General features: G+C 36.6%; 1 protein-coding gene across 3 annotated transcripts in view; it reads left to right on the plus strand.

Moving 5' to 3' along the window:
- Window positions 1-15384, plus strand: part of ITGA4 (integrin subunit alpha 4) — a 77781-nt gene that overhangs the window by 13564 nt on the left and 48833 nt on the right. For 2 of the 3 annotated variants that reach the window (XM_014834042.3, XM_070508204.1), the window contains 7 exons: window positions 6475-6581; window positions 6677-6806; window positions 8550-8617; window positions 9893-10022; window positions 11390-11475; window positions 12124-12186; window positions 12277-12414. In XM_014834042.3, the coding sequence (XP_014689528.2) occupies window positions 6475-6581; window positions 6677-6806; window positions 8550-8617; window positions 9893-10022; window positions 11390-11475; window positions 12124-12186; window positions 12277-12414 (722 nt within the window). The remainder of the gene's footprint in view (window positions 1-6474; window positions 6582-6676; window positions 6807-8549; window positions 8618-9892; window positions 10023-11389; window positions 11476-12123; window positions 12187-12276; window positions 12415-15384) is intronic. The other variant, XR_011502882.1, reaches the window with a different exon arrangement.

The raw sequence follows: 15384 nt of genomic DNA on the forward strand, positions 1-15384 counted from the left end.
AGAGGAAGGAATTGTATAATTATTTTCACTCAGTAGTTATCGCGTCTACAAATAAAGATATCTTGAATGAATGCTTCTTTGTAGAACATAGAATAGAATAAGTCATTAACTTCAGGATTCTTTGAGACGAATTTAGAGTGGAAGAATTTGAAAGATATAGGACTCATCTTTCAATAGAATAGAACTTCAACTTTACAAAAAGCAATTAGGGGGCCGGCCCTGTGGCCAAGTGGTTAGGTCTGGACACTTCACTTCGCCAGCCCAGGGTTGCACTGGTTCAGACCCTGGGTGCGGACCCAGCACCACTCATCAGGCCATGCTGAGGTGGTGTCCCACATAGCACAACCAGAAGGACCTACAACTAGAATATATAACTATGTGCTGGGGGGTTTGGGGAGAAGAAGAAGGAGGAGGAGGAGGAGGAGGGGGAGGAGGAGAAAAGAAGATTGGCAACAGATGTTAGCTCAGGTGCCAATCTTTGAAAAAAAAGCAATTTGGAGAAGTAAGGGCTTTCACCATTTTTCTGAAACTTGAAATTCCATCACATGTTTTGAAAGATCAGATAAATGTGTCTGTTGTCTCAGTAGCTAGAAAGCAAGAATTAGAGCTTGAGCCAATGGGGAAGCAGAGCACTGTGATACAGGCAGATAAACAGCATGTCATTGCACCCGATAGTCTCAGGCTCCCCTACCCACAAAGTTCTTCGCTCAAGCTGTCAACAGTTATAGAAAGAACTTTGAGTCTGATCTTCCTCCTTGTTATTCCTCAGTGAAAATGTCAAAGAAGAACCGAGAACTGATCTAAATTGAGAAAAAGGGCAGGGCAAGACAGGGACCAAGTAAATGACATTTTTCTGAAACACGAGAAAGTTGACTGTACAGTCTGTGGGCAGATTTGTGATATTTTACACATTTTCAGCTGAAAAAAAAGACTTAGGAAGTGAAATTCATTTCAGTTGATTCATACATCTGAAATATTTGTAGAGTTCTATTTTATATACTAGAGTAGCGGGTAGTAACAGGACTTTGATTACTGACAAGTTTTTGATTTTTGATTCTAATCTTTTCCATTTACCAGTCCCATGGATTCAGGCAAGTTACTTCTTTCAGACTAAATTTTCTCATCTGTAAAATGGGATTGATAACATAGTCTGCTGCTACAGTGAGAATTAAATGAGTTAATGTGTATGATAAGGCCTCAGATGTGCCACAAATATTTTATGGAGAGGGTATATGCCATGACATAAGTGCAGCTTAAATGTATGTTTAGCTTTGTCCTTAAAATAATAATAATGTCAACATCAACTAACATTTGTGTGCTTTCTCTGCTAGGCTCTGGCCCAAGCACTCCACACATATCGCATTTACTCCCCACAGTCCTTGCAGAAACCCTCTGAGACGGGCGCCTCCTGTGGGCCCCAGCTGATTCTCAGTCTTTAATTGTCCTACTCACAGATCACACTTTGTAAAGATCTTCAAACCTGCAAATGCTGTTTCCCTTCAGACCATCTGTTACTGTCTTAAAACTTAAGGGAATAATATTTTGGAACAGAAGTAGAAAAGAAGAGTAGTGAAGGAATACCTCTCCAAAGCTAAAATCCCTGCGAGTTGGGTGAAAATTTTGCAGTAATACTCTCTAGTAAAGGATTTTTGTGGTGGTGTAATGCATTTCAGAATGCTCTCCCTCAGCAAATGCATATGTCGTTCCTGCCTGCTGCACGTAAGGCCCTGTTCTGTGTGGTGGGGATGCCACAGTCAACAAAATAGTCAATTTGCCCTCATGGAGGTGACATGCAAGATGGAAAAGCTAGTCTTCCATAGTCTCTGTCATATTTGGCACTTGGAGCAATGACGCTAAAACTGGTAATGTGAATAACAACAAAAAAGAAGATGGTAATGAGTGTACCTAATTGGCTCTGTACTAACATCCTTTATATTCATCTATTAAAATTGCTGCTTTCACATTTATATACACATGTATGTGCTGATACAAAATCAGTAGATGGAAATAAACTGAAGTAGTAAGCATACATCTTTAGTTTGTTTTTCAAATGAAAAAAAAGTGGAAAGAGAAAGATGCGCTTAATTTTTAGGATAAGGGATACGGTTTTTATGTGACTTTGTATTTTTTTTAATTTAATTTTTATTTTTTTCGGATGTACATCATATTTCGAATTCTGGATACATTACATCATGTTCACCGCCCGAACACTAATTATAGTGCATCCCCTCACATGGGACCCTAATCACCCCTTTTGCCCTCCCCCCTCCCGCCTTCCCCAATGGTAACCACCAGTCCAATCTCCAATGCTATGTGTCTTTTTCTTTTTGTCGTTTTTGTCTTCTACTTATGAGTGAGGACTTTGTATTTTTAATGTCTACTAGGAAAATGCATTCAACTGTGCTAAGAATTAGTCATTCTAGTTGTATAAAAGCATGGGAAATTATCACATGTTAATTTCTGCTGACTTCTTTTATGTTAAACCATGTAAAGTACTTTTTCAATTATGAAGCTGGTTTGATTGACTTAAGAGTTTAGATTAGTAATGTATGAGCTGAATTGAAAACCAGATTATAAAGCATTTCAGCATGACGTTTAGATAAAATATAAAGATAATCTGAATTTATGATGTTCTGTCAGGGAAATTCATGAGAATTAGCTTTCTCATGACAGTTCTAATAATCATCATTTCTAACCGAATTAGAAATACTGTATTTACACATGAAAAACATTTCCTTAACATTTGATACTGTATTTCAGTATCTAGCTGAAACCAAAGAGGACGTAAAAGGTATGACCATCATTTTAAAAACAGAGTAGTTTCTTTTCAAATATGATAAAATGCAGGAAAAGCCATAACCATTTATACTGTAGAGCAATTGCTCAGAAGCTCATATCCACACCACACACAACCACCTGGGGAGCCTTTCAAAAAATTCTGATGTCTGGTTTCAACAGTCACCCATCAAATCTGAGCCTCTGGGAGTGGGGACCAGGTGTTGGCTCAAAACTCTTCCCAGGTAATGCTAATGTCCAGTCAAGGCTGAGAACCCCGTTTAAAGGAGTGGACTCAGGAGCAAGCAAGGGTAAGGGAGAGCTCTGGAGAAGGCCCTGAGCATAAGCCGATGATGTAAAGGTCTTCCCTCTCTGCGAAGATTCTGCAAGCACTACAGAAGAAAAGGGTCAAGAGTTCCTAGAAATGAGAAGACCCAGAACAGCAGTGGGGGCTTACAGGCTGTTCTTTGTACTGATCCTGACTTGTAACCAGTGCTGAAAGGACCTCAGCATTATCGTTGTTGGGTGCTGGCTCCATGGCAGAAGCAGTGGTAGGAAGCGGAAAGGAGAAACTTACGTTCGTGTGAGTCTATTTATTTGTTTGCTTATGGGGATGAATAATTGTTTCATGACTTTGTTGTTTTCGTGAATTTTCATTTTGCCTGTGCATTCATCCTTTTGTACACGTTTCAAATTAAGATACAAAACACAAATAGAGGAAACTTAATCAAACCCCAATTGAAGCTTTGAATTGTTTTTCACTTATTGATCCTTCCATTTTCATCACGCATTTCTGGGCTGTGTGTTGGAGATGGGATAATGATGAACAAGATGCAGTCCTGGGCAAGATGAATTAGGTCATTATTTACTCAGCCTTGGAAGTAGACAGGAGAGTTGTGAATAAATATAGTTGTATTAGTCAGGGTTCACCAGAGAAATATAACCGATAGTGTAGGGTAGACAGGTAGGTACGTGTAAGAGGAGATTTATTACAGGAATTGGCTCCCTCAGCGTGGAGGCTAAGTCCCGTGATCTGCCATATGCAAGCTGAAGAACCAGGAAAGCTGGTGCTATAATTTGGGCCAACGGCCTGAGAAGCAGGAGTCAGGGTGGGGTCGGGGGAGGAGCAAGGGAGTTGGTGTAAGTCCCAGAGAGCTGAGAGGTACTCAGACATGGAGAGAAAGATGTTTGAGGGAAGCGACATGGTAAGGTGGGAAAGTGAGTAGTTTGGCTACGATGTGTGTGAACCTAAGTGTGAGACTCCAAGCAGTGAGGCTATTGTGATGTGACCTGGAGGAGCTAAAACTAAAGCAGAGGATGCAATGTGGAATCATCCACGGGCCCAGAAAACAGCGTAATAACACAAGAGTTTCTCTAGTCTTCATTTTAAAATTTACAAATAAGAGATCTCAGCTAAGAAAGAATTTACAAATAAGAGATCTCAGCTAAGAAAGACAAAAACAGTTCACTATTTTTGTACATAAAAACTTTATAGCTATTTTCATCAAGCAATTTACATGGTATTTGTGGTTCTAAGCTATTGTATATTTACTATTTTTAAACTTTTGGGTGACATCTCTACAACAGTAAATTTGTTTCTAAATGTTGAGTGTAGTCTTGATGAAAGTGTCCGTTAAATATAACATTTTAACAGAGATAATGTGTTATTTGTGACTTCTGTCCTCTCCTGTCCTTAATTTTCCTTCTGTTCATTTGCCTTAGGTAACTGAGTATTGCCTATAATTTTAGAAAGACTTTGGTATTTTCAGAGAAGCTATTTCATTGAAAGGTCTGCTGTGGTAAACGATAGGAACTTCAGGTAGATGGAATCTACCATTTATCATCTATTTTTGACAGTAAAAAAAAAACTGGTGATTTTAGTGAAAAGTCAGACTGAAAATTGCATCATGATAAATTAAAATTTTTCTTCATCCCTTCACTTTCTTTTGATTATGTTGCCATCATGTAGCCACAATAAAAACTACCTATGTTAATACTTATCCACCCAACACACACAATTGTCTTTCTTCTTCCCTCTCCCTCCTCCTTTCCTGTTTTACTTTCTTTATTAGTTTTAAGATGGAGACCTTATGTTTCCACCCGGGCCATCCTGTATCAAGATTTGCATTCCCTTGCCATTCCAAGTAGACGTTGCCAATCAACCTGAGAATTCTTTTTGCAGACAGATCGTTAGTCATCTTCCTTTCAGTCTTGAGCTCCAGGCAGTCACTACCAATTGGTGGGAGCCGTCATTCTACAAGAAATCTGACCAGAAAAACATGATCCATGTCCCATTGTACCAATGTTCCAGACCATGAGAATCACCTGGGTAGTCAGGGCCTCACCTGGACCTGATGAATCAAGCTCCAGAGAAGGGGGCTAGGAAATCTACTTCAGTTCAGCCATGTTGAGGGTTGGTTTTTTCTCCTGAACAATGGTTTGGAGAACAAATAAATCTATACACAGACATCTCCCTATACTTCTTAGACAAAATCTCTCCTACGCAGGAGATTTACTGCACGTAATTTCACTTTCGTAATATTAGTCTTCTTATCTATGTAGGAATTCTGAGTTTGCCCAGGAAGCTTTATCTAGGGGTCAAACTTATAGGAGACAAATTGCCTAATGATTTAGAGAATGGTCACTATAAATGTATAGAACTTGGTATCAGTGACCAGTGTTCAAAATTAAGTAAATCTAAGTTTGACATCCTTCTCCAATCAAATTGATGCGAATGTATGTCCCTGCCTTTGGAATTAAGCTCAGGTGGAATAGAACTGTCACATGGCAGTTGATGAGGGTGAAAATAAGGACAGCAAAAGGAACCTTAATATGCTGTATCTTATTCTCTCCCAAATCATTTATGTGAAATCACTTTAATATAGGATCCAAGCTTTAAAGCAAAGAAGTCAGTCTAACAAAAGAGATTATCACTGGGAAGATCACTTTTTCTTGTACAGTTAAGAAGTACTGTATTGCCCACGAGTAATGTTTTATGTTTGGCTTTCTGGCTATTCATGCATTTACTGAAGTGCCTATTGAAGTTTTTTATTTACTACTGAAATAATCTGGTTTTTCCAGTGGGTTTTTCTTTGTTGAAAACACGTCACAATCCACTAAATGTAAACCACAGGGCAGTTTCTTGTAAATGCTAGCGTTGTTATTATGCTAATTATATGCAGCTACTTTCTACGTGCTCAATCATCACCTTCCAGCTTCGATAAATTGTTACTGAAAGGCTAAGAACCATATTGTAGTCTTTCTAAATGTCTCAGTACGGGAAATGTTTTAAAAAGTGCTCTGGTAATGTTGCTTGCATTGTTAGATAAGTGGTCAAAACAAAGGTGCAAATTCGTTGCCAAGCATTGTACATTGAAGTTAAATTTGCACAGCCTATGTTGGTTTTGACTGGTCTTCCCCCCTCCTAGTCATGTTGGTTAGCTATCTCCTTTATCAAGGCCATCTTTTCATCGTGTTCCCATTGGAGGTCATTCCTACAAAAATCACCTTGTGAGAGAACAATTATATTGGCACAGTGTGCACTGAATAGAAGATAGAGAAGCCGGGTACAAGGGCATTTCACACATGGCTGAAAGAAAAAAACATTGGGGATAAGCATGCATGTTTATTTTCTCTGCTCTCATAAAATAACGTTGTTTTCAAGATAACTGATGATAAAATTATTTTCAAATGCTTTAGGTAGCCCCAGTGGAGAACCTTGTGGAAAGACTTGTTTGGAAGAAAGAGACAATCAATGGTTGGGGGTCACGCTTTCCAGACAGCCAGGAGAAAATGGATCCATCGTGGTAGGTTATTGGATTGGGTCTACTAATAACATCATGAAATCAGATATTCTGGTGTGACTTTCACATAATTTGGTCTACTTTTATGTTTTATTCAGACTTGTGGGCATAGATGGAAAAATATATTTTACATAAAGAATGAAAATAAACTCCCCACGGGTGTTTGCTATGGAATGCCCTCTGATTTACGAGCAGAACTAAGTAAAAGAATAGCTCCATGTTACCAAGGTAAGCTATGATTTTGATATTGATTGGATCAAGAGAAACAAGGGAATGCCTTTAAAATTTATTTTCAATTTGGATGTGCAGAGAGACGGACATCTTTGAAATAGCTATGTTCTTTTTAACTACTCAAAGTATTCTTTCCTTTTTTACCCAATTGCACTAGTATTAGTTTTCAAAAATGTACTTTGTGTTTTTAGGAATAGAAGTTCTACAGGTTAATTTGAATAATTCTAGAATCTAGTTAGTAATTACTCACTTTTGCATTTAATTTATTTTCAGTTCCGTATAAGTGAGCCTAATGCCCTTCAAGTATAGGACACTTAAAATCATGAAATTAGATAGAAAAGTCTGATCAGAAAGGAGAAAATTGTTTTGGTTTCTTTCTTTACCTTTAGCTTCCAAGAATATTCAGAAAGATTTAAAGCATAGGTGTAAGCAAATCTTTCCTACTCACTGTTTTCTTTCTTCAAATTCACATTTTCCTTGAAACAGCAAGGAATTGGTATCTTGAGTTTGAAGGGTCTTTGCCATGAAAATTCTAGGCCATACGTAGCATTAGTTTGAACAGAGCTAGGACTTAAATCACTGGAATGAGCAAAATTAGAGTGAATGTCAAGGGAGAATTAAAAATGAGATTTGTAACAGAACTAAAATTCTAAGAATGTGTCTTTGGAAAACTAAGAATTAAATATATATGAATGCCAAGTTCCAGTTTTTCAAACCAAAATGTTTACCCCAGTGGCCAAAGAAAATTTCTATTACCTGACAAAACTTTGACTAAGTATGCAAATTCAGTTATTAATTCTATTAATATTGGGGTCTTTCCTCTCTGGAATTTGACGTCACGGAGAAGTTATATCACATACATTCCTAATTCGCCTTTGGATACTGAGAAGCTAAAAGATGAATTTAAAATTCTCAACTACAGTAAAACTCAGTCTAGATGTCTGTATGTTTATTCTCTTTTTCCTAATGGTTTATGGTTTACACTTTAAAACATTTTCACAGTAGAGTTTTTATTTTTGCTTGGTTATATCTAGCTACATTCTACAAAAAATTCAAAATGGCGTACAGTTAAGACACCTAAAATTAGGGCAAAATTTATATAAATTAAAAATAGGGTCAGGAAAAATATAAAAAAGAGTGAAAAATCGTGAGGAGTAGTAATTATAAGTGACTCAGCAATTTACTTAAATTTTCTGGTTAGCAAAGCCATAATGAAGATGTGGTCCTGATTTTTATTTTCATAGAGGTTTACTTATGTCGCCTTCTTCAAGAGAAGCAAAGCTTTGTCCCCACAGTAAGTTCCCAAAGCATCAATTTAGGGGGATTTTGTGATAAGAGACCATCCATCTCCATGCAGTTCTTGACTCAGTCTGTTGTTTTCAGCTGGGCAAAATCTAGGAAGCCTATTTTAAAGGGAAACCTGGACTGGAAACCACAAATCCTACCTCTGTCTTAGATACTTGATAGTGTTTTTGAGTGTATGCTGCATGTTCTTCCCGTGAAAAAGAGGCAGGGGTAAATATTTTTATTCCTATTTCATAGGGACATTTTGAAGATTAATGGGCAATAGAATTGTGACCTTAAATTTTATCAAAGGTACTATTATTTTAAAAAATGAGATAGTATAAAATACACAGCTTACAAGGTAGATTTGTAAGGATATGTAAGGTAAGCAAAATTATGCAGATTTTGTCTTTATTTTTAAATGAAATCCTAAATTGTTTTTTCACTTCCTTTTAGATTTTGTGAAAAAATTTGGTGAAAATTTTGCATCATGTCAAGCTGGAATATCTAGTTTTTACACAGAGGTAATAGTCCAAAAATTAGCTGCTATGAATGTTTATGTATAGAATTTTAATTCCACTGAAGACTTAGAAGACTGATGTTATCCTTGAAAGTAAAACTTGTATAAGATCTGAATAACGTCTCTTAAATTTGAGAGTATTACAACTCAATTTTCACCACTCAATATTTCACATATATTTTAAGAAAATATTAATAGCTGTGCCACATAAGACCAACTAAAAGTCTATAGTAATGAATATTAATTTTACTTAGAATTTAGCTGAAATGAAAAGTAGCTATAGTTACTTGTTTTGTTAACTTAGGCATTGAAAATATCTAAGTATGTTATTTTTAGTTACTAGTTGAAGGAAGCATATGAATCCACAGTTTTCATTAAAGTTAGGGGAATTGGGAGATTTAAGAACTTAATAATATCCTCTTAAATCCTATCTATTCCCAAACTATCAATCTCTGACAGCCTAGGATATACAGTGAAATGTTACAGTTGTGTTCAACGCCCAAATCTCCCACTTTCTCTTAAAAACCCATTAGGAATTTATGAATGTTTTCTGAATCTATGTAGATAGTCTGTATCAAGCCTTGGGTTAACGATTTCCATAAATATTACCTACTATGAAAAAAAAATTATACTTTATTTAGTTTACATTTAAACTGACCTTTTTAAATTCAGGATTGTTTAGGAAATTTAGAAATCTGTTAAGTAGGCTTGAATGCTGAAAGTGATTATATTTCACCAGACAAGTGTCTGCTCATTCCAACCTTCTATCTCCTTTCCCTAAATTGGTATTTATCATCAAATATACCCCAATTTCATTAGACTTTTTTTTCTAAGCTAACATTGTTAAGGAAACTAGTCAATGGCATTTCTCAAATTGAAATAGATTAAGTCCACTTTTTACCCTTTGGCAACACACGATTATCTCCGTAATGAGCACTAATGAATTGCCCAGATATGATTTACTTTAGTAGAAACCACATTGCCTTTCTCCCAAAAGCTTACTCTACTGTACAACGATTCCACCTTTGATTTTAAAGTTCACTGATGGTGTGAAGTAAGAGTTTCAGAGTTTCTTTTCTAAAATTCTACTTTTAGCTGAAAATTCGTTAGCCAGCTTCTCTGGTGTTTTTTTTTTTCTGATATGCTTTTAAATTCATAAAATGCTCAGATTTCAGAAGTATAGTATCAAAATGTACTCACTATTAAAATATATACCTGGAGGAGGTTTTGAGTGGTGAGATTAAACTTTTAAATGATAATAAATTGTTTTTTCTTGCAGGATTTAATTGTGATGGGAGCCCCAGGATCATCTTATTGGACTGGCTCTCTTTTCGTCTACAATATAACTACAAATAAATACAAGGCTTTTTTAGACAAAGAAAATCAAGTAAAATTTGGAAGTTATTTAGGTACTACAAAAATTGGCTAACTCAAATTATCTCTGCCTTACAGATACTAGTAATTTTAAATAAGGGAAATTATATTTTCAAAAGATGAAAATGGTCAGTAGCAATGAAAGATACAGTTAACTTAATATTTTACATTTTATATATGTGACTACAATCATCAACGTATAATTCTTAGACTGGAACTCCCAGCTTAGTTTACTCTTTGCAGTAAAATACCTGTAAGCTTGTATCTTTATGCAGTCAACTTACTATTATATTGGTAGTATCTATTGAGTGCTTACTGTGGTAAGCAAGAGGCAAGAACTTTTGTAAGCATTTTACGTGAATTAACTCATTTAGTCATTTGAGTGAGTAAGTAAGTATAGTTTCTTAAAGGACCAACTGAAAGTCAGCGGGTCTGTTGACAGTGTTCTAGACAAGGGGTAAGATTATGAAGCATGGGTCTAAAAACAACTCATTGACTTTCGCCTCATAAGTTCTTAGAATATTTCCCAGAGCTTAGCTATTTTTATCTTCCTTCTGTCCTCCCACTCCACTGCCCACCCTGCTTCCCGCCCCCACCTTCCCATACCCCCCACCTCCATCCTTTCCCCTCCCTCCCTACTCCCCCCCTCCCCTCCTCCCTAATAAGTTAGCAGTAGGACACTTTATAGTCTGCATTTCTAGAGAAACACAAGAGTCTTCTGACATTAGCTCCTGTTATAGTAAAAGGAATGCTTTTCCTATAGTTTCTTAGAAAATACAGATTTGTTTAAACCATATGTGCCTTGCATGGGAGCAGCCTAGACTCAGACAGAATTATGATAAAAAAGGGCAGTATTATTTTTTCCCATTCAAACAGAAGAAATGCATTTTCAAACAGAGGGAATTCATTTACAATTCACCATTTACTTGTTTATGGTTGAAAGATATCTTGAAGTATTATAAGAAATGTAATTTAGTATTATGCTTTTTATCACAAAATAAAATACTTGACCTTTTGTGTCATTATAAAGTTTTATCACAATAGGAAGATTTCATGGCAAAAAAGTTGACGATTAGGAAGATTTTTTTACTTAAAGTTTAAGATGTTATATTTTAAATACTCCAAAATGTTTCTGTTGTAATTCTAGAAGATAACATGTCCTCATACTCACAGGTACTAACAAACTAGATGTGAAGGTGCTATCTTGAATTTCTAGAACTTGGAAATATAAGCCACATGACTGGTTTCATAACACATTAATAATTGCTTAAAACATGATAAATAACCAATTTTGAGTATTGCTATGCTAGAATTCAGTCTCACGTAATTCTGTGAGTGGATTTAGGATATATTTTATCCACTGCCAATGATAATTCTCATACTTTTCTCCATTTTCTTGAAGGATACTCAGTTGGAGCCGGTCATTTTCGGAGTCAGCATACTACTGAAGTAGTTGGAGGGGCCCCTCAGCATGAACAGATTGGTAAAGTAAGAATTCCATTTTTATATTTATTTCTTTGCAAAGGTTCAGGTAGATTGCATGAGAGAATAAGATATTAAAGCAGCAACTGCAAAAATTCTAAGGAATGAAAGCTAAAATTATGAGCAGTGTGCCGCATTCAGTGAAACTGCTGAAAGTTGTATGGCTTCTACATAAAATTTAGCAGAAAATCTTTAAGGGAAACTAAGTCAAATGAGACTTTTGTTTCTCATGAGTAAATTGTTTTTGAGACGGAATTATCTCAAGATGTCCAGGGGATTATTTATTGGTTAACAAGTTTACAGCTGAAGGGAAATGGAGGCAGCTGCATGTTTTTTGGTAAGACTAGAAAGAATAAGATGTTATTTCTGGTTCTAGTTTTTGTTACATTGCCACGTGAACATTAGTCAGTAAATTTTTCTGAGCCTTACTTTGAAAAGTGAGGCAAACGACACTTTCTGTGCTCCCTCAGGGATCAATAAAGTAGTTCCGGAGAAGGTAGTTTTGCAAGGAAGGCATATTAATATGAACGTGGTTCCCTAAAGCTTTTATTTCACTCTTGAAAGGATTTTTAAAATATATCTGGGGAATTAAAAGTTGTGAAATTGATGTTTTGTTTTCAGTCTAACTTTTTCTACTTCTTTTCCCAATTGCAGGCATACATATTCAGCATTGACGCAAAAGAACTAAATATCTTACATGAAATGAAAGGTAAAAAGGTAATATGTCTCCCGCTTTGGTATCCCTGAGGGCTTTCGGAGTAGCTCTGCTTTGTTCTCAATGACTGGGTGTGGTTTGCTTTGGGGCAGCTTGGCTCTTATTTTGGAGCTTCTGTCTGTGCCGTGGACCTCAACGCAGATGGCTTCTCAGACCTTCTCGTGGGAGCGCCCATGCAGAGCGTCATCAGAGAGGAGGGGAGAGTGTTCGTGTACATCAACTCTGGCTCGGTACGTCTGATAACCCACAAACTAGAAGCCATTTCTGGGACTATGATCAAAACTGAAGCTTTTCTTATTCCAGAATTCTGAGACTATAGATTCTTAGGCTTATTTTACTGACAAAAGTAAGAATTCTGGTATCATACTGATGCTCTGAAAATGAAAGGAGCCCTGATGATGAATGGGCAGCTGTCCCATTTTGATATTTCAGAAGTATGAGATCAATTGTTCCGGTTTCTCTATTCACAGCTTGTACGTGTTCACTCAGGCAGTTGAAGTTTCTTCCAGTTTTGTTATGATGTAAATCCAATTTGAAAGAATTACTTTTATCTCTCTCTCAAAATGTGGATTTCTTTTGGTTCTGTAGTGAATGTCCTTGTAGGATTTATAATTATAAAATATTACTAGAAGTAGAAGATAAAGTATGAAATCTTTTCAATTTTGTGATTTGAAAACAATTAGAAATGACTTTTTTTCTTTTCTTGTTTTTTTTATTTTGGTAAGGAAGGTTGGCCCCAAGCTAACATCTGTGCCAATCATCCTCTATTTTGTATGTGGGTCACCACCACAGCATGGCTTGATGAGTGGTGTAGGTCCGCACCCAGGATCCGAACCCTGGGCCACTGAAGCAGAGTGCACGAACTTAACCACTATGCTGTCGGGCTAGCCCAAGACATGTTTTAATAAAGTGTTAATTTATACAATCCACATAGAATATATTCTTGATAAAAACATTAAATTCACTTAGTTTATTCTGAAGCAGATATAGTAGTTGTAGAAATAGATAATTACTGTTTATGGTTGAGTTTTAAATTACGACAGATATTTTAGAGTAGAAACTGACCACTTGACAAGTCAACTTAAAGAGTTATGCTGGCCTCATTTTGCCAGCCTAGCTTCTTGACATTAAATCTAAACAAAGAATTGATACAGCCTTAATGGTGTCTTTTTGACTTGTTCCTTTGATTTAAGAGCAGGAAAGGGTTTGTGAGAAAATTGGTTCATTTCTTAAGGATTTAACAAAGTAAAATCTATTTCAGGAAGGTATTTGTAATCTTATTTAATCAGTGGTTTGAGAGCATTTAATAAGTTCCTATATTAAGCATCAGACTAAACTCCTTACAATTTGAGAGGAAACACTCTAGTCTTGTAAAATTGAGAGATTCTCAAAGGTCTGAATATAGAGGAGGAAAGTTATTTATGCATGGGGATTTCCTAGACTGTGTTTAAATCTAAATTTAATAGTAAAGACATATCATCTACAAATTGGTCATTAGCATCTCATTAGTAGTGATATTAGGCATTACTTTTTCTGCCGTAGACATTTCACGTTTCCCTGTCTGTAAGTAGTCTTCCTTATGCTAGCTACATCCTCATTCTGCGTGCTTCTCTTGTCTTTCTCTTTACAACTAAACATTTTGAGAACAGTTTAAACAGCGTATAAACCTAAAATAAGGCAATCAAAGGCCTTTTTTTCCTTTGAAATCTTAAGCGATCCCAATGTGAAGAACAGTTAAAAGTGTCCTTTGCTTAAAGGGGAGGGAGGACCCCTACCCACTAGACTACTCTCTTCTTCTTCCCTCATTTCTACCTACCCTGAGGCACCACTGTTGAACACTGGAGTTAATTTCATAATTGGTTTCAGCTTTTAAAACCTCTGGCATAGATTATTCTTCCTTTGTTCCCTCCTAACTTCCTGTTTCTTAACTCTAAAACAGCACTAACCACTACCTCACGTTATATGATGTATTTGTTGGTTTGCTTTGCTATTGTCTGCTCTTCTGCTAGAGCGTAGAGGCCATGCGGAGATGATTTGACTGTCTTGTTTACTGTTCTCTTCTCAGGGCTTGAAAGAGTCCTGGATAAGTACATGCTCAGTCATTGTTCCTGAATGAACTCAAGAAAGAGTGATACTTGAATGAATTTAGCTTCCACCTACTTCTACTAAAAAAGCTCTCAGGGGTCCCCAGCAACCTCTTGGTCACTGTTCTCTGTGACTGGAGAATACTTGAAGAAGAGTGATCACTACTTCTTGAAACTCTCTCCCTGGCACTTCAGTGCCATTGCGCTGTCTTGGGTCTGCACCTCCTCATCTTCCCGGAGCCTCCTCTCCCCTCTGCTCTTTAAATTAGGCATTTGCCTGGGAGCCAAGCGCTTTTATCCCCGATTCCTTTAACAAAATCATTCACTGCTTTTGGTGCCAGTGATTGCATCTGTAGAGCTCATTCCCAAACTTAGTTCACTTAAAAAAATAAATAAAAACAACGTTCAGTGAATATCTGAAATGTAATAAAAACTAAGAAAAGAGCTGACAATAATCTTAGTCCTGACTTCTAGGACCTCAGAATCTAGAAAAGACACAAACGTGAGAGTAAACAATTAAATATAACACGGTAAATAGCACATTATTAGTAGATACAAAGTGGAAGGAATTCATTTTGGGTCAAGAAAGTTTCACAGAGAAAGTAGTATTTGAGCAAGACAAGTATAGGAATTTTTAGTTGGAAAATAAAGGGTGAAGGGCACAAGGCGAAGAATGTGTGTGCTTAGGGAATGAGGAACAGACTTGTTGGAGAAGAGGAAAGGATCTATGATGAGTAGTGCGTGGATTTTTCTTTTTTCTTTTTTTTAACTAGAAGGGAATGACAGAGTTTGCAAAGCAGTCTGGTAGCTGTAATTGCAGAAACTTGTTACCGCAACGTTGTTGAATGGCTTGTTGTAATAACTCATCTTCCAACTTTAGAGAGGGCAGTTGCCTAATTCATGCCCCACTGCTGCTGGAATAAGGTTCCAAAGGCCAGCTTCAGTCGTGTCACCCCTCAACGTCAGTGGCTCTCTATTGTTCTCCAAATTGAGAATAAACTTCCCTGGGCATACAAAATCCCACACCCTAAGACACCAATCTCATTTTTTTGGTCTCATCCATTACACATACCATTCATTATAGCCAAGTTCTTTTGAATTTCTTTTTGCTAATAG

This window comes from Equus asinus, chromosome 4 (genome assembly GCF_041296235.1).
Source record: "Equus asinus isolate D_3611 breed Donkey chromosome 4, EquAss-T2T_v2, whole genome shotgun sequence".
Classification (NCBI taxonomy): domain Eukaryota; kingdom Metazoa; phylum Chordata; class Mammalia; order Perissodactyla; family Equidae; genus Equus; species Equus asinus.